Source organism: Ramularia collo-cygni (genome assembly GCF_900074925.1).
Source record: "Ramularia collo-cygni strain URUG2 genome assembly, contig: RCC_scaffold05, whole genome shotgun sequence".
Classification (NCBI taxonomy): Eukaryota; Fungi; Ascomycota; class Dothideomycetes; order Mycosphaerellales; family Mycosphaerellaceae; genus Ramularia; species Ramularia collo-cygni.
The window spans coordinates 180,462-198,637 of NW_019716259.1; the positions used below are offsets into that span (position 1 = coordinate 180,462).

Sequence of the window (18,176 nt, forward strand, 5' to 3'; positions counted from 1 at the left end):
AGGCTACTAGTCTTAAGCTAGATTGTACTAGTTAGTCTCGTCTAGGCAAGGCGATTATCTTTACTTATATTATCGTCGTTAACTATAAGGCATAGATTACTATTATCGTCYRACGAGTAGTATATATCYWATAGGTCGACGTCGCCTATACCGAAGCGGCGAACTTCCTTCTCGGTTATTATACGGAGAGGTAGAATAGAGTAAAGAGGGGAGGATAGGTAGTAAGAGTGCTAATTAGAGTGTTAAATGTAGTAGTTATTAGGAGGACTAGGGAAGACGGTAGAAGGGTAGAGGGAAGAGTCTTATAGCACATAAATATTACTCTTACGCGTACAATAAGTTACTAGCAGAAGCATATGCATAATAGCAGCATTAAAGTAAGATATAGGTAACCGAAACCCGTTATATATTAGGACCGGTAACTAAGTAATAACGGGACGGTAATATCACACACATATAAGCAAATAACGACGTTTATTATATGTAATTGTACGGGCAATTAAATCAATAAGCGAGRTGTGAAATTACTCCACTTAGTGGCGTTAAGCTAYATTAGATCGCGTTGTTGCAGGGAAGTCGCTAAAAGACCACCGTAGTACTGCCGAAGAAGAGCCGCATCTCAATCAATTTCACCGCGTGCATTTCAACCTCACGTCTCGAATCACCTTCAACATAAACGAGAACACATCAGATGCTCACAACACTCTCAGACTAGCTCTGTTCCATCACGGTAACGTGTTGATATTTTATTTCCACTCCGGTCAAATTTGATCAATTCATCCCGAGAACTCACTCCTGTTCTTCTTTCCCACCTCAACTCTCTGCAAGACTCTTGGGCAACATGAAAATCAACGCCCAAACCGCCATCTCTACCTCAAAGGTCCTTCTAGTGCCCTATTCAGCTCACCAAGTCCCCACCTACCACACCTGGATGCAAGACCCTTCCCTACAAGCCGCTACAGCCTCCGAACCTCTTTCTCTGAAAGAAGAGTATGACATGTGTCGCAGCTGGCGCGAAGATTCAGACAAGCTCACATTTGTCATCTGTCTTCCCATACCCTCTGAACAGAAATCAGTAACGCCTCAGGTCGACGATGCGCCGGAGAAAATGGTGGGGGACATTAATCTGTTCCTCTTTCATCCCGACCCCGAAGAGGGAGAGGAAYGTGTTGTGGAGAAGGCTATAGGTGAGATTGAGCTTATGATCGCAAGGGCGGAGCTTCAGCGGAGAGGGTACGGAAGAGCGGCGTTGTTGACTTTGCTGGATTATGTTTTGAGGCATTGGGGGGGCATTGGGGACGAGTTCGATGGCAAGGAGGCAAACGTGCAAATTGATTACCTGAGAGTCAAAGTCAATGAAACGAATGTGGGAAGCCTGAGACTATTCGAGAGCTTGGGCTTTGAGAGAGTTGGGGAGGGCGCGAACTACTTTGGCGAAATCGAGATGCGATGGAAGCCATCATTGAAGGCTTTGGAGGAATTGAAGGGGTGGGAAAGATCGGAGGAAATCAAGTATGAATTGGAGGATTGATTGCCGTTCTCATGAGCAGAGAGGAAGTGAGTACTTACATGAAGATAAAAGGCGATGGTAGGTGGAGAATCTCACCATCAAGTCGCAAGCTGCACTCCTGGTCTTCCGGACAATGACCTTTGCGGTAAATCTCGAGCAATTCCGCAAAGAAGACTGTCGTAAACTGGGAGCTGATGCTCATTCGTGGTAGTATGCCATCTGTATTGTACAGTGCGTGCAACGTGTAAGCTTCTCGCTCTTCCATGCAGCTTAGTTCAAACGCCGCGCTCCATGCGCCTCGATTTCGACGATTCATCTCGACAGAGCACATCTTACAACTTCTGGTACTCCAGCTTACCCTCCAACTTCTTGCTCTCAGCCACCTTTCTCACCGCCTTGTTGAAGTCATCCTGGCTCACACTCTCCCTGTAGTCCTTGATTGCAAACAATCCCGCCTCCGTGACCACGTTCCTCAAATCTGCCCCGTTCAAACCATCGCTCATCTTGACCACCGATTCAAAGTCAATCTCACCATCTTTCTGCACGCTCGAGGCATGAATCTTCAACACCTCCAGACGTCCTGCCTCGTTTGGCAGAGGAATCTCAATCTTTCGATCGAGACGACCCGCACGCAACAGCGCCGGGTCTAGGGTATCGGGTCTGTTCGTGGCCATGATAATCTTTGTCTTTCCGAGATAGTCGAAACCATCGAGCTGGTTGAGCAGTTCCATCAATGTGCGCTGGATTTCACGATCGGCGGAGGTTCCTTCGCTGAAGCGGCGACCACCAATGGCGTCGATCTCGTCCATGAAGATGATGCAGGGTTCGTGCTCCTTGGCGTAGCCAAACATTTCGCGGATTAGACGTGCGGACTCGCCAATGTACTTGTCGACAATGGCAGAGGAGACAACTAGGTATTGTTAGTCTACGGAGATGGAGTCAGCAGGGTAAATATAATGCGCACCTTTGAGGAAATTGGTTTCGAGCGAACTGGCGACGGCACGTGCAAGAAGCGTCTTTCCGGTTCCGGGTGGTCCATACAGAAGCACTCCCTTTGGCGGCTTGATTCCAACTCTCAGGAAGAGCTCGGGGTTCTTCAGCGGTAGCTCGATGACCTCGCGAAGCTCTCTAATCTGGTCGTTCAGCCCACCAATCCCACCGAATGACACCTGCCCTGGATCCTCCAGCGACATGTTGTAGACGAGCGGGTCGACCTCGCGGGGTAGCATGCGCATGATGGTGAGTGTGGTCATGTCGAGAGCGACTCTGGTTCCTTGCTTCAACTTCAGCTTGTCAACCTTGGAACGGCATCCGACCACATATCGTGGCCCTGAAGATGCCTTGACGATGACTGCCAGAACCTGTCAGTGATGTGTCCATTATCGAATTACCCCATCATCATTCGATGCGACTCACATCTCTCCTCATCCAGCTGTTTGAGCACCTCGCCGATGATCTGGCCAACACTCTGCAGCGCCTTTATGTTGTCTTCTGATACATCAAAGTCATGCTGCAAGCCCTTGATCTCTAACCGCAGCGCCTTCAACTTTGCCTCCCACTCGCGCGACTCTAGCAGCTTGGTCTTGTACTCCTCCAGTGCGTGATCTCTCTCCGGGTCGCTCATCGCGGCGGTGTGGGAACGATATTGGATCTCGTGGCAACGTGTCGGAATCGGCGGTATCGTTGAGCGTTTCGGAGGTCGTTGGAAAATCGGCTGGAGTCGAATGGTGATGGATGTGATGGCGTTGTACTTCGTAGCTCTAGGGCGAGAGACGCGGCAGGCGTGACATAATCAAAAGGCAGTACCTAGCGTTCCCGCATTAGCGTCCCAGTACTTTTTATAGTCATCCGATTGCCTTACAACTTAGACCACCACAGACATCAGACACGCCAAGACACCAGCTATCATCACTTCTATTGAGACGAAGCATCTTTGGGATGGACTATTGCTCGTAAGATGTCAATCGTCCGGAGCGCTTCGTTTTATACGACGTGTACGCCGTAATCGTCGCTCGAGTCACACGTGTCACGCTCACAGGAGCCACGATAAGACCTGAGTCCAACATTCGGAGCAAAGGTCCGGGGGAAGTCTTACTCTTGGTTGTGAACAGATTCGCTGTCGGACCGATGAGGATACCTAATAATGTATGCACATGGATGGGACTGGACGGGATGGATGGATTGGTGGGCAGGGTCTCTTTTTTAGCGCGGGGCAGGGCAGGTGCGAGGGGTCGAGTGTTTCTTCCTCACCAAATATTTACTGCTTCCTTCAACAAACAACATCTACCAGGTCAGTACATGCAGCTTTCTCTACTGTATCCCGCAACTCTGCAGCCATACCATGCGTTCTTGCAGTGGGAATTACGCTGATGCAGAATGGAAACATGACCTGCACGCGGACAGCCACGAATGAACCATAGTACTTCGGCGCTCACCATCTATCTATACAACACCTTCAAGAGCTCAAGACTAATTACAATCCTCTCTCTAGTTAACTAAAGATGCCTATCTCCAAGATCCACGCACGCTCCGTCTACGACTCCCGTGGTAACCCCACCGTCGAGGTCGACATTGTCACCGRGACCGGCCTCCACCGCGCCATTGTCCCATCTGGTGCCTCTACCGGCTCCCACGAGGCCTGCGAGCTCCGCGATGGCGACAAGAGCAAATGGGGTGGCAAGGGTGAGAATGATAGGACACGTACTACTTCAATGGCGGCTAATAGACCTCAGGTGTCACCAAGGCTGTCGCCAATGTGAACGAGAAGATTGCTCCAGCTCTCATCAAGGAGAACCTCGATGTCAAGGACCAGTCGGCCGTTGACGCTTTCCTCAACAAGCTCGATGGTACGTCAGAACAGCTCACAGCGAATGCGTTTGGAAGCGTACTGCAAATTGAAAACATCTGCTGACAAGTCCTGTTCAATTTTCAGGCACCACCAACAAGACTGAACTCGGAGCCAACGCCATCCTTGGTGTGTCCATGGCTGTGGCCAAGGCTGCCGCTGCTGAGAAGAAGGTCCCCCTCTACGTCCACATCAGCGACCTCGCTGGTACCAAGAAGCCATATGTCCTGCCCGTCCCATTCATGAACGTACTCAACGGTGGCTCCCACGCTGGTGGTCGTCTCGCCTTCCAGGAGTTCATGGTCGTTCCCTGGTACATACACCCCTTTTGGTGCTCAAGAATGTCACTAACAACCCCACAGCGAAGCGCCTACCTTCACCGAGGCCATGCGCCAGGGTGCTGAGGTCTACCAGAAACTCAAGTCTCTCGCCAAGAAGAAGTACGGCCAGTCCGCTGGTAACGTCGGTGACGAGGGTGGTGTTGCCCCTGACATTCAGACCGCCGACGAGGCCCTGACCCTCATCACCGATGCCATTGAGGAGGCTGGCTACACTGGAAAAGTCAAGATTGCCATGGACGTTGCCTCATCCGAATTCTACAAGACCGAGGAGAAGAAATATGACTTGGACTTCAAGAACCCAGACTCCGACAAGAGCAAGTGGGTCACCTACGAGCAGCTGGCTGACCAGTACCGCGAGCTCTCCAAGAAGTACCCTATCGTCTCCATCGAGGACCCCTTCGCCGAGGACGACTGGGAGGCGTGGTCATACTTCTACAAGAACTCCGACTTCCAGCTTGTCGGTGATGACTTGACCGTCACAAACCCCACCTTCATCAAGAAGGCCATTGAGACCAAGGCTTGCAACGCTCTCCTGCTCAAGGTCAACCAGATCGGTACCATCACCGAGGCCATTCAGGCTGCCAAGGATGCCTACGGCGCTGGATGGGGTGTCATGGTCTCTCACCGCTCCGGTGAGACCGAAGATGTGACCATTGCGGACATTGCTGTTGGTCTCCGAAGCGGACAGATCAAGACCGGTGCTCCAGCACGTTCGGAGCGTCTCGCCAAGCTCAACCAAATCTTGCGTATTGAGGAGGAGCTCGGTGACCAGGCTGTGTACGCCGGCAACAACTTCCGTACTGCCGTGAACATGTAAAGTGATTTACGAGGAATTGTGAAGGGCTGATTCAATCGATTAGCGATGATGATGAATGGAAAAGGTAGTCTATAAGCGAGGCGTTCAAAAATCGAATGACCAGAATTGTCAGCCTACCACGCTGGATGAGGATCGATGTGTCCGGTGAGTGAGCCGACCTGGGGGGGCATGATTTCATCCTCTGCACACCATCACCACGCTACGTGCTGTCCGCACTCTGCACTTTCACGGTCGAGCGAACCCAGAAGTCCCATTTCAACGATGTTATATGCGCTACTTTTCTACGAACGACTTCATCGGTTAAGAGTCGTAGACTTGAGAGTCGTTAGTATTTGAAGAAAAGGCTATTCTGGATCTGGTCAGGCACCTACTCATATGAATGTTCTAACTTCATGCCGCATACTCAACAAATGCGATGCAGTTATAGCTAAGCCTCTGAAGCGCGAGGCCTCCCAACAGAACCTTTCAGCAGCAGCCGAAGGGTGGCGAGTCAACGTATAATGGGCGGCGACAAAGTGGACAAGTGTTAGAATGATCGAGCCAGATAAGAATCTCTTTCAAGCAGAATATGTGTTTGCAGGGTGTCTTCACTGCGCAATGGGGTGGTCCTATGCAGATAACGCAGGGCTGGTCGTCGTTGCCTTCCAGCTCGGGAATAGAGGTAAGAAATGGGAGGAGAAAATCGGCAAGGCTGGTGAGAGATATTGTGGTATGTTGGAGAACGATCGACATCTTGTAGATGGGGGAGAAGAACTTGTGATGGAAAACGCCTGCGTTGTAGGTGTGCGAGAGAGGAGAGGGAGAGCTGGTKGACGATGAGGAAGATACCTAGACGATGGATGGTGTACTTATGCTTCCAGTTTGTCGCTGGAAATGATATACATCCTAGACCAGTGCAACATGAGTGCAAGACTGTGAAGGCAATCCCATACGCTGCTTTTCTAAGACTCTTTAGCCAATGTCCCGGCCTCGGAATGCGAAACATGAGATCATGTTGAGATTCAAGACATTGTTCTTTTCGGGAGTAACGGTCCTTCATTGTGCCCGGATGTCATGCTTCTCTTACATGCGGCATTGCGCGCTCCATACGCGATTCCTTTGTCGTGGATGTTTCGTCGCATCGGCTTCTTCATCTGGTCTACTTTTTGGACGCTACATCCGTATTTGGCTGTTTCTACAATGCTCCATCGGCGAAGCAGAGCTCAGAGGACCCAATGCTTCGGAAAGTGTGACTACTCAGTCGTCTGGAGAGGCAATGCAGTATTATATCCTGCGTTTCGTAACTGCATAACTCATTCAATTGCATCCAGTCGTTGGATTTGGGTATCATCGCGCCCCGCGGCTCGCAAGCAGCTTGTCAACATTCAAACCCCTCCCATTAATCGCCATCTTCTCCACCGTCTCATCGCTCGTCTGCTGTCCTTCTCAAGCGCTGCGCTTCGTCTTCTCGCCGTCTTTCTTGCCCTTCCCCTCGTCTTCCGCACAACCGCAGTCGTAGAAGTCACCGATATTCGCGCAGTCGAATATGTCCTTCTTGAGACTCTTGTTGACCTCATTATGCACATGGCAAGCCCACACTGCAGCTGCTGATCGCGAGCTCACTTGAGGTGGGAACTTCTTGATGATGGCCCCAAAATGCTCTGCACATTCCCCACAGGGATATAGGCGCTGGAAGAGATGGATAAACGTCCGCAGCGCGGTACTCTCATCTTCTGTTGGCTTGTCGGGAAAGCGGGCCATGACTGTATGCAGGTATTTCCATGTTGCCCGGCCCAGCTCGGCTTTGGCCGTTTCATTCCCCAGCTTGGGTGCGATGGCATGGGAGGAAAGTGGATCTTGGAGAGGTATAGCGGCGGTGGTACGGTAGTCGATGTCTCGCGTACCGAGCTGCTGGGTGCGGAAGAAGGTGAAGAAGAAGATGACCAAAACGGATAGTGCCACGAGCGTGGCTACGTGTCGCCGGGAGGGCATCTTGGCTGTGTGCCGCTCGATGTGTTGAGCGGATCAGAGAGAGTGCATGTCGCCCTATGAGCCCAGTCTGAGCTGACAGCAGACCGATACAGATGCAGATTTGCAGGCTACACGTGCTGTTTCTGGGTGATCCAACAAAGAAGGTGAGGTATGTCCAGTTCTTCGGGGCGCTTACTAAGGTGAGATCGAAGTGAGTCCGATTTCGGAGGAGGCGCATTGGAGGCCAACGACATCTTTCCATCTAAGGTACATGTACTCGTACTACATCAACTTCAGTCTATCAACCTCTCACCATGGCCTTTCCTCCTCCCCCTGTAAACACCATTGGTCGGCAAACCCCTTTCTGTCTTGCTTGGCCAACATCAGACTGACCATCTCTCTCGCAGACTGGGACGACATTGGATTCCGTGTGCGCGAAGGTTCGGAAAACATTTCGTCATCCCAACCCTGCAAAGCCTTTTCTGACATCAGCAGTCAACGGCCATGTCGAATCCACCTACTCAACCAAGACTGGACAATGGACCCCTCCGACTTTCGTTGCGGATCCATTCCTCCGCCTGCACGGCATGGCCCCCGGCCTCAACTATGGCATGCAATGTTATGAAGGCCTCAAGGCATCCCGTGGACCCAACGATGATACGATTGGAATCTTCCGGCCACAGAAGAACGCCGAGAGAATGCAGCACTCGGCTTCCTTCGTCTCCATGCCTGAGATTCCTGTGGATCACTTCAAGAAGTCCGTTCATCTGGCTGTCTCGCTGAACGCTGAATATGTGCCTCCCCATCGAACTGGTGCCAGCATGTATGTTCGCCCCCTCTTATTCGGGAGCAGCGCCCAGCTTGGATTGGATCCTCCGGAAGAATACACTTTTCTTGTCTTCGTGATGCCTACAGGGGTCTATCATGGGGTGCATCCAGTGGCTGCCCTCATTCTCGAGGACTTTGATCGCGCGGCTCCGGAAGGAACCGGGAGCGCAAAGATCGGTGGCAACTACGCGCCAGTGCTGCGGCATAGCGGCAAAGCCAAGAAGGAAGGCTTCGGCATCACACTGCATCTGGACAGCAGGACGAGGTCTGAGATCGATGAGTTCTCCACTAGCGGATTCATTGGTATCCACGGTGATCCAGAGAAGGGATGCACGGTTGTGGTTCCCGACAGCCAAAATGTGATCAAGAGTGTGACAAGCGACAGCATCTGTCGCATCGCGGAGAAGTGGGGATGGAAGGTTGAGCAGAGATCGGTAAGTTCTGTATGACCAGAGATTCTGAGATGGCCTGAATTGACACCCGATAGATAAAATACGAAGAACTCCCAACATTCACGGAGGTCGCGGCTGCGGGTACCGCGGCTGCGCTGGTCCCAATCAAAAGCATCACCATGCGCTCGAAGAATGATGAATTCAAGTATCAAGGGGGTGGCGATGAGCCTGGCCCGGCTGTTGTAAAGCTTCTTGGTGAGCTGAAGGGAATTCAACAAGGCAAGGTCAAGGATAGCTTTGGGTGGGTCGAGGCTGTGCGCCGGTACTCATCCGACGAGTATGCCGTCGAAAAGGCCGGGGATGTGAACGGGCATGGAAAGACACCTGGTCAACTGCCTTGATTGTACAGAGACCAGCGGAACATCACTTCGCCACGTCGCGGCTGCGATTTCGACATGCGCCCAGTTAAGTTCCTGTCCTGGATCTTCTGCCTTCTTCATATGGCGAACGTGTAAGTGGTTACCAAGAGTGAAAGGTTCGTAACCTCACTTTTCATCCCGTGGTTCCATGAATAACTCAAAATTATATCCTCGAGAAAAAGAAAGGCCACTTATCTCCCTTAATATTCCTGCATCCCTTCATATTCCTGCATCACTCAAGAACAACGCTTTCGTAAAGAGTCGAAGCAGATCGTCGACAATGGTTCTTCCGAATGAGTCTACCCCGTTTCAAGCGGCAGGCAACCTACCTTGCGGGAGTCCTGCTTGCCCCCAGTGCAATATCGGCCTTGGTACTCGATCGCATTCTTCGCAATCCAGTGCTGAGGAGCCGATGCAGCCCCCTACCGAATCTCAACGGAATCATATTCTGCATAACAGTTTCGAAAGCACTCGTCCAGAGTTTCTTCACGAATCACAGCTCCGGCACTATTTGGGAAGCGCGGAGCCACCACCATACATCTCCACGCTATCCCCACTGGAGACTGACCGATACACCAGGACCGTCCAAGAAAGGATGCACCTCCACCACCACGCTCCGGGCAGAGAATGCAATGTTGGCTATCGCTGCGAGAGGCGCTTCTTCTCCACTGCACCGGGCGAATTGATCGAGTGCTTCGTTCCTGGTCAAAGGTCGGCGTTTGAGGATAATCCTATTCCAGATGAGTACGTTAACGTGAAGCATAGAAGACATGTAGCATGTCTCGAAGCCTCTATACCCCGCCCCAACATCATAGATATTTGAGACACATGCTCACCTTCCATATTTCATTTTAGGTATTGCCAAGACATTGATTTTGAGATGGATTTAAGGCCGGAATACGTCAGAGGATTGCGACGTCGGCAAATATTCTCTGAACAGCTGGGGACTTTGTTTGAAAGGAGTGCAGAACGGCGACGACGGGTTGCGATGGAGGCGATGCAAACGTTGGTAGACCTCGAGACGCAGAGAACAGACTCGCGCCTAGTATACTCTCCCGCATGTGAGTCCTATCCTCTGGACCCTGTTGGTACTCAGGCCGCAGGTATGGGTGATGAAGTCGAGCCTTCCAGTCCAATCATCGTCAACGGCAGTACACCACAACCACCAGATACCAKGTTGTGGAGTTACGGAGATTCCAATCCCAGCATCGTCAACAACCACCAGATGACAGGCCATGGAGTTACGGAGGCTTCGACTCAGGCCGCAGGTATTGGTGATGAAGTCGAGGCTTACAGTCCACTCATCGTCAACGGCAGTACGCCACTACCACCAGATACCAGGTTGTGGAGTTACGGAGATTCCAATCCCAGGATCGTCAACAACCACCAAATACCAGGTTATGGAGTTACGGAGAGTCCAACCCAATCATCGTCAACGGCAGTGCACCACAACCACCAGATACCAGGCCATGGAGTTACGGAGACTTCTACTCAGGCCATCGCCAATGATCGTATACCGCAAGCAGAGGCATTCCAAGAAGATCAATCGTCCGACGAGCCCGTTCAGTGTGTATGTTCCCAACCTGCTGAAGAATCTTCCGATCCGGCTAACGTCAATGGTAGCGAACAAGCTTTATTCCGGCGACTTCCAGAGCAGAGAGGTGATGAAGAGTCAGGAGGATACTGGTAGAAGAAAGAGCTACATTTGGCTTAACACCTCAGGCGAAACCCGAAGATGGCTACGAATGTGCGCCGCAAARGAATTTAGACTGAGATTTGTAATGGCCGCAGCGCCGGCAAGTAGTTTTATACCACCATTAGAATGAAATGCAAACATCACTGCGTCGAGATTGTAAAGCCGCTGGATTGCTGGTCAGCAAGGGCTCGTTAGCCAGATCTCAAAGGACATTCGATCCAGTGCAGGTGCTACTCTTAGGCAGATTGTGTTGCACCCGATGGCGTACGGTCATTGTCCACTTTACATGTCCACTTTACATGCCGCGTGCGACTAGAGTGGGAATCGAACGAGGTTGTACGATCCCACAGCCGTGGCAGTGGGTGGCTCCGAGATCCATCTGTACCTCAAGCCTCAAGGATTGCTGACAGAGAACTGGTTGCTGACAGAGAATTAGCTGCCGATACATGCGGAGGATTCGTCTCATACACCACTGGTGAGTTGGTCCACTTCTGGGCAAGAACAGGTGGCAAGAGCATATATCGAGCAAAGGTGGTGGATCCTCCTATTCCGGTGCATGACAAAGTCAATCGCGATGCAAAGAAGCCCACATGTGTATAAGGGTCCTTCCAGCATAGCCATTACAAGGCACCAACTGTGTTGACTTCGCTACAGGCTTGAAAGCCTGTTCGGAGGTTTATTTTGAGGAAGGATTCAATCTTTGAGGGAGGAAGGATCCGGAAGAGGCGGTGCAAGCCCCCACATCAGCCTTAGGTCTTGAAGGGGTGCGGTATTCGAGGCGGATTTAGAAGCAGATCTTGAGCAGCAGTGCATACCAAGGGCGTACCTTGCACAAGCGTGCGAATGAGTGAATGTTGGTGGTGTTGGTAAGTTGGGATGTATGTGCAGGCACGACTGAGTCCACCCGCGGAAGCCGGGATTCACCCGACTTCCTTCACCCTCACACATTCACCTCATGATCACCAGAATCAACAATACACTGCCCTGACGAGATTGGGCCGTTCGGAGTCATCACTCGTCACACGCACCATGATGCGTCTTGCTCCCGTCGGAGATATGCGAGGGATTGTCAAGCCTCCAACATGGGCTAGGCAACAAGAGCCGTTTTTCCTCAGGCAGCTGCCCTTCTTATCGACTGATTGGTCTGTGTCCCTGGTACAGGCCGYCAATCCTCCAACATACATACTGACTCAGCGCTCCTGTACCGTTTAGCTCTCTCGTATGTGATGCTTGTCGGTCGCGTTACCAACTGCTAAAGCGTTCTTGGTCCTCGTCTCTCCGGGGTTTCAAGGGCGTTGGAGGCTGTGGAGGCCGGTGGTAGGAGGCAGAAGTCATTGGGTCCCTCTCTATTTTCCTTTTCCAATACATAAGTACTTGTCTAATCTTCCTGTTTCCTCTTCCTCCAATATCACAGCACAACATTCAGCACATCAAAGATCAAACATTACTGCCACCCATACCTGGCCGAGCAATAGCAATACAGTCACCGACCATCACTTCAACCTCGCTGATGACGCAAGTTTCAACGCCAACATCAAGCCGCCGAGTAAACGCAGCCCCAAGTCGTCCCCGTCCACCAAAGGGACCCCAACCAAGAGACGACGGGATGAGTCGGACTATGGATACCGACTTCTACACCCTGCGCTCTGGTTCAAAAGCACCACAACCTCGAGATCCCCCAAACGGTCGCCATATGGCTCTGGATCCAAATCCTCGAGATCCGCCAAACGGAGGTCCCTTGCGTGTGTTTCAAAGTCGGTGTGCGAACAGTGGTCTCTACAGAACCCAACCTCGAGACGCTGGCTGGTAGCATGTCTACTCAGATACCATCAATTCATCTTTACCTGGAAATGGAGCTGGATGACTCCAACCAGGCTGCTTTTACAGCAATCAACATCTTGGAGATTGGGCCGGTCCTATCACGACATAGAAGGGGCTGCATTGGGTTTTAGAGACTGTTCAGGTAGCGCATTCTGCTTTGAGGATTGTTTCAGACTTCATGGCATTTGCATTTGGAGTTGGGACTAGAATGGGGGACATGGATTTGCTCACGCAATGCTTTGATTTGCCTTTGATTTTATGCATAGCGAGCGATGATTTGGAGCGTCTGAAAAGATCAACACAGCATAGCACGAGGCGCGTTTGAACTGGACTCAAGCGCTGAGGACGGGCATGGGATGTGGCTCATTGGCCTCACATTTCTTCTGCGGGACAGAAGTGAGATAGCGGATAAGCGGCATGAATCGAACTCAGAGAATCAGACGAACTTTCATTCCCATCGGACTGGGTACCTCCCTCCTTTTCCAGCTCCCCATTATTACTCACATTGGATCTACGTTATGGGATTGGTGGCCTGAGGATGACTCGAAAGCGGCCTCTTCCAGTCGGAGTGGCCGGGGCGATGTCCATTGATACACCATGTGATGGGACTGCGCCTGGGCGTGGCCCACAATGCAGCGATGGAACTATTGGCGGCCGTGTCGAAGAGGAAGAGAGTTGCGCCGTCTGACTATACTCCATAATTGAGGCCGCCCTGGCATGGCCGTGCACTTTGGGGAATCCTTCAAGCTAGTGGTTCATGTTGCGAGATCAATCTGGGCATGCTGCTCCTCCTCCACATGTGAGGAATACTTCGGATGAGTTCTGCTGCTGCCGGGCGTGATGGAAGATGTGAGGTATGTCCCTTGACCGCGAAGACGAATGGGGTTGGCGGTCGGATAAGGACTTGAACGCGCTAATCCCGATTGGTAAGGTCGGAGTCGGAATGGCCATAAAAATTGGCGGTGACGCATCCTCCAACAAACATTAATTGCACGACTACATCGGGTGTGACTGTATCAATCTCGAACACAATGGCGCCGACAGTACTGCACGTTCGGGCGGAGACGAAGCCGTTGGAGCACCGCTCCGCCGTGACTCCTACCATTGCGAAAAAGCTCGTGGATGCTGGCTATACCGTCAACGTGGAGCGGTCTGAGCTGAGCATCTTCCCGGACTCAGAATATGAGGGAACTGGTGCCACCCTTGTTCCTGCTGGCTCGTGGACTGAAGCTCCAAAAGACCACATCATCATAGGATTGAAAGAGTTGCCAGAGGATGACTTCCCTCTCAAGCACACAGTGAGTACCATCCAACAAGATTACTTGACACGATTCTCACCAGTATACAGCATGTTCAATTCGCCCATTGTGAGTTGAAGCATAAGATGCGCTTTGACGGTCTCAATTAACAATGACTAGGCTACAAAGGACAGGGTGGATGGGACAAGGTGCTGGGTCGTTTCCCTCGMGGCGGGGGTACTCTCCTGGATCTGGAGTTCCTCGAGGATGGCAAGTAGCTTCTTTCTTTCTTTTAAGCACACCTGTTGTACTGACTTCTAAATAGAGCAGGGTCGGCGAGTTGCTGCCTTTGGTTATGTGAGTCTTATCCATATGTTGGCATGTGCTCCCAACTGACATTTTCACAGCACGCCGGTTTTGCTGGTGCCGCCCTTTCGCTCATAACATGGGCATGGCAGCTTGAGCATGGTACCGATAAGCCCGTTCCCGGCGTCACAGCATACGAGAATGAGACGCTTCTGGTCAACGATGTCAAGAAAGCCGTCGAGCAGGGCAAGGCCAAGGCTGGTCGTCTACCACGGGTGCTCGTTATTGGCGCACTCGGTCGTTGTGGTCGCGGCGCCGTGGATCTCTGTATCAAGGCCGGACTTGAAGATATCTTGGTATSATGAAAGAACATCGCCTCGTCGGAAACAGATCCCAGTCGCTAATTGTCTTTCAGAAATGGGACCTGGCAGAGACCAATGCCAAGCCCGGCCCATATCAGGAAATCATCGAATCCGATGTATTCGTCAACTGCATCTACCTCTCGGCCAAGATTCCTCCCTTTGTCGACCAAGCATCGCTCGCATCGCCTGACCGCAAGCTGAGTGTTGTCTGCGATGTGTCTTGTGACACCACGAACCCGCACAACCCAATCCCAATCTACGACATCAACACCACATTCGACAAGCCTACGGTCCCCGTCAAGCTCACTCCCGAAGCCAACAACATCCCTCTGAGCGTTATCAGCATCGATCACTTGCCGTCTCTTCTCCCCAGAGAGGCTTCCGAATCGTTCAGTGCTGCTTTGCTTCCCAGCCTCCTCGGGCTGAACGATTGGAAGAACGTTCGTGTCTGGAAGCAAGCTGACAAGCTGTTCCAAGACAAGGTAGCAACACTCCCGGCAGGCGGCCAATAGAGCTTGGAATCTGCTGGTAAAGAGTGTTTGAGCTATAGATAGATCCCACGCACTCGCTCCAACACATCGAGGCACGTTAGAGCCTACACGGCTTACTTTGTCCCACCAAAGGACGTTGAGCTGCAGTTCCCCGGCCGACTCCCACTAGCTGTGCAACATTCGCAACAAATTGCCAAGGAGGTACGTCAGACTGCTTGCCATTGCTTTGCCCAGTACTGCTCGGGAGGGACCGTTTTTCGGAAGAATGCATCGAGCAGCTCCCTCCAGTCTATATAAGCTCCGTGTTGTGAGAGTGTAAGATTCGGTAGACACGCGTATCGGAGATCGCTGCTCTCGAGGGATATTTTCCAAGCTTGTGCGCAGTCGATTCCAGCTGCCAGTATTTCCTTCCACTTCTCCGCTGCGCGATCACGACATGATTCGGGCAGGAATACAGGCGCACTGAAGAATGCGTACTCGTTCGAAACCTCGCAGCATTCGAGATTGATGCTGGCTCGAATGTCGTACCACTAGTGATGTTAGCATCATAATCGGCTTGCCTTTCTCAACGTGTTGGAATACCCTATGCTTCAGTCCGATTCCGATTGCGAAGTTGAGTTGAATGGTCATATGCTCGCGAACATGGCTTTTAACAACATCCTCGGCACAACGGCGGTATTGTGAGTTGACGTTTCGAAAGGAGACCCAAAGCTCCTCTTGATCGACATGCTTGCATATCTCTAGAACAAGCTCATCCGGCAGTGTAGGTTGCACAGTGTTCTGCATCGTGAAGGGGCTGTACAACGAAGGAATCAAGCGCACGCCAGCAAAATCAGTCGAAATATAGTCCGGCAAAAAGTACATGTAACTACATGCAGCTGCGGTTCTGTGTTGTCCCATGCAAGGTGGACCTGGAGAGCGGGGGATCCTCATGAGGTCTTTTCGACGAGCGAAGGCTTCCTACGTGGCAGACCGACCTACAGACCATGTATGTCATCGCAAATTTGTCGCGAACCATGTACTTCCAAGTTTTTGGTGGTCGTTCCTGTAGTTCAGACCCTACGTATGTATGTATCTCTGGACGATTTTGAGCTGTCAAAGCTCGGACCAGGAGCAGCTAGTAACTTCAGTGTTGCTCTTCCACAAGCTGTGCACAGTATACACTTACCCCAGAAACTGATACACTGTGGATGAACAACTGCAGGAGCTCTCCACCTCTGGCAAGTGAAAGCATCTCGCCATGCGTCCACGCGTCGTTGTCGCCGCAAAGGCTCTGACACCGCTCCAATCTCTCCTGACGCGTCGATGGCGGCCACAATGGGTCTGCTCGAGCTGCCGGCCTCGACAGCAGCCATGGCGTGCGCTGGCGACTTCGACCTCGAAGCCGTCTGATCAGGACAAGCCATACTATGTCACGACGCCGATATTCTACGTCAATGCCGCGCCGCATGTCGGCCACATGTACACCATGATTCTGGCCGATGTCCTCAAGAGATGGCAAGAGATGAAGGGAAGGAAAGCGGTGCTGCTGACAGGCACTGACGAGCATGGCATGAAGATTCAACGGGCGGCCGCCAAAGCTGGTGTSGATCCCAAGGAGTTCTGCGATCAGGGTGCGGAAGTATTTCGAGATCTTGGTAAAAGGGTGGATCTAAGTAATGAGATCTTCATTCGGACCACCGACAAGAAGCACAAGGAAGGCGTCGAATATGCTTGGCAGATGTTGGAGGAGCGCGATCTGATATACGAGAGCAAGCATGAGGGCTGGTATAGCGTCTCGGATGAGACCTTCTACCCTCAGGCCCAGGTGCATCTCATTGTGGATCCGCCGACAGGCCGAAAGATCATGGTGAGCCTTGAGACGGGCAAGGAGGTGGAATGGACGAGTGAGAGGAACTACCATTTTCGTCTGAGCGCGTTCAGGGAGAAACTGCTGAAGTTTTACGAGGAGAATCCAAAATACATTGTGCCAAAGTCACGGATGGACGATGTGGTGCGACAGGTCACTGCTGGTTTGGAAGATCTCTCGGTGTCGCGACCTGCTGAGCGCCTCACCTGGGGTGTCCCTGTGCCTACTGATTCTTCACAAACCATCTACGTCTGGCTAGATGCGCTTTTGAATTACGCAACGGCAGTGGGCTACCCATTCACACCCGGCCAGGAGGGTGCTGGAGGTTGGCCAGTCGACGTGCAAGTTGTGGGCAAGGACATTGTTCGATTTCATTGCATCTACTGGCCTGCATTCTTAATGGCACTGGATCTTCCACTGCACAAGCAAGTCCTCACGCACGCTCACTGGACGCTTGGCAAGCAGAAGATGGCGAAAAGTACAGGCAACGTTGTTAGCCCATTCTTCGCCCTGGAACGCTTCGGCATCGATGCCATGCGCTGGTATCTCATCCATGAGGGCGGCATTGCCGATGATGCCGACTACGAGAACAGCTTCATCATCGAGAAGTACAAGAAAGGTCTGCAGGGCGGATTGGGAAATCTTGCCAGCCGCGTCACTCGCGGTAAGGGCTGGGATGTTCGACGTGCCGTGCAACGCTTTGCGCACCCCAATGCAGCAGAAGTTGATTCTGCCATTTCACAGACTGCTGAAAATGCACGCATGTATGGCAGCATCCAGGAGTCTCCCAATCAAGTCGACCATCTCATGGGGGAACTCTTCCCGAATCGCGCCTTGCAACGAATCATGAAGCTCGTCTACGACACCAACGCCTTCCTCCAACATGCCTCCCCGTGGACGATGGTGACGCAATTGCGTTCTGCCATGGCTGACACAACCGGCAAAGAGCTCTATGATGCCGCGAAGGAGGGTCTCACGCCTGAGAAGATGGAAGAACAGATTGATTGTACCATCTACCTCGCCGCCGAAGCTTTACGCATAACGGGCATTCTGCTTCTGCCCTTCATGCCTGATTCTGCGAAGAAGCAATTGGATATGCTGGGTGTTGCAGGGGATAGAAGGACCTGGGAATGGTGCCACGTCGGCAAGGATGACAGCTATGGCACCCCTTTGATTGATATCGGCTCTGGTACCAAGGGCACCCTGTTTCCAGCTTTGACGAGCCACTTTTAGTGTAGGCATGATGGTTCAGGTACCATTGCGAGTGTGGAGATAGTGTTGAAAGCTCACATGTACCGATCGGCTCTACCG

The 18,176-nt window shown here is 51.9% G+C and overlaps 9 protein-coding genes; 6 read left to right on the top strand and 3 right to left on the bottom strand.

Annotated features, from left to right (window-relative positions):
* Window positions 1–841: 841 nt before the first annotated feature.
* RCC_03786 (related to METHIONYL-TRNA SYNTHETASE, mitochondrial) lies at window positions 842–1,531 on the top strand (the record flags this gene model as incomplete). The annotated part of the gene is made up of 1 exon (XM_023769070.1): window positions 842–1,531. One exon carries the CDS (start codon window positions 842–844, stop codon window positions 1,529–1,531), a length of 690 nt encoding a protein of 229 aa, XP_023624838.1.
* Window positions 1,532–1,842: 311 nt separating this feature from the next.
* On the bottom strand, window positions 1,843–3,134 carry RCC_03787 (probable 26S proteasome AAA-ATPase subunit RPT4; the record flags this gene model as incomplete). XM_023769071.1 has 3 exons in its annotated part: window positions 1,843–2,420; window positions 2,475–2,861; window positions 2,927–3,134. The coding sequence occupies 3 exons, from the start codon at window positions 3,132–3,134 to the stop codon at window positions 1,843–1,845; spliced, it is 1,173 nt and encodes a 390-aa protein (XP_023624839.1).
* An 877-nt stretch (window positions 3,135–4,011) lies between these two features.
* RCC_03788 (Enolase) lies at window positions 4,012–5,513 on the top strand (the record flags this gene model as incomplete). XM_023769072.1 has 4 exons in its annotated part: window positions 4,012–4,192; window positions 4,243–4,356; window positions 4,443–4,668; window positions 4,718–5,513. The coding sequence occupies 4 exons, from the start codon at window positions 4,012–4,014 to the stop codon at window positions 5,511–5,513; spliced, it is 1,317 nt and encodes a 438-aa protein (XP_023624840.1).
* Window positions 5,514–6,938: 1,425 nt separating this feature from the next.
* On the bottom strand, window positions 6,939–7,484 carry RCC_03789 (related to ERV1 protein, mitochondrial precursor; the record flags this gene model as incomplete). Its single annotated transcript, XM_023769073.1, has 1 exon — window positions 6,939–7,484. One exon carries the CDS (start codon window positions 7,482–7,484, stop codon window positions 6,939–6,941), a length of 546 nt encoding a protein of 181 aa, XP_023624841.1.
* Window positions 7,485–7,777: 293 nt separating this feature from the next.
* On the top strand, window positions 7,778–9,084 carry RCC_03790 (probable branched-chain-amino-acid aminotransferase; the record flags this gene model as incomplete). XM_023769074.1 has 4 exons in its annotated part: window positions 7,778–7,811; window positions 7,871–7,903; window positions 7,959–8,725; window positions 8,779–9,084. The coding sequence occupies 4 exons, from the start codon at window positions 7,778–7,780 to the stop codon at window positions 9,082–9,084; spliced, it is 1,140 nt and encodes a 379-aa protein (XP_023624842.1).
* Window positions 9,085–9,382: 298 nt separating this feature from the next.
* RCC_03792 (uncharacterized protein) lies at window positions 9,383–10,792 on the top strand (the record flags this gene model as incomplete). 2 transcript variants are annotated; one of them, XM_023769075.1, is made up of 3 exons in its annotated part: window positions 9,383–9,846; window positions 9,958–10,668; window positions 10,726–10,792. In XM_023769075.1, the coding sequence occupies 3 exons, from the start codon at window positions 9,383–9,385 to the stop codon at window positions 10,790–10,792; spliced, it is 1,242 nt and encodes a 413-aa protein (XP_023624843.1). The 2 variants fall into 2 exon arrangements, with proteins under 2 accessions (XP_023624843.1, XP_023624844.1); XM_023769076.1 differs by having other exon boundaries at window positions 9,958–10,672; window positions 10,726–10,767.
* Window positions 10,793–13,650: 2,858 nt separating this feature from the next.
* On the top strand, window positions 13,651–15,037 carry RCC_03794 (probable saccharopine dehydrogenase (NAD, L-lysine-forming); the record flags this gene model as incomplete). XM_023769077.1 has 6 exons in its annotated part: window positions 13,651–13,917; window positions 13,968–13,986; window positions 14,038–14,127; window positions 14,183–14,214; window positions 14,265–14,519; window positions 14,579–15,037. The coding sequence occupies 6 exons, from the start codon at window positions 13,651–13,653 to the stop codon at window positions 15,035–15,037; spliced, it is 1,122 nt and encodes a 373-aa protein (XP_023624845.1).
* A 185-nt stretch (window positions 15,038–15,222) lies between these two features.
* Window positions 15,223–15,802, bottom strand: RCC_03795 (uncharacterized protein; the record flags this gene model as incomplete). XM_023769078.1 has 2 exons in its annotated part: window positions 15,223–15,546; window positions 15,599–15,802. 2 exons carry the CDS (start codon window positions 15,800–15,802, stop codon window positions 15,223–15,225), a joined length of 528 nt encoding a protein of 175 aa, XP_023624846.1.
* Window positions 15,803–16,256: 454 nt separating this feature from the next.
* Window positions 16,257–18,098, top strand: RCC_03796 (probable methionyl-tRNA synthetase; the record flags this gene model as incomplete). Its single annotated transcript, XM_023769079.1, has 1 exon — window positions 16,257–18,098. One exon carries the CDS (start codon window positions 16,257–16,259, stop codon window positions 18,096–18,098), a length of 1,842 nt encoding a protein of 613 aa, XP_023624847.1.
* Window positions 18,099–18,176: the final 78 nt, after the last annotated feature.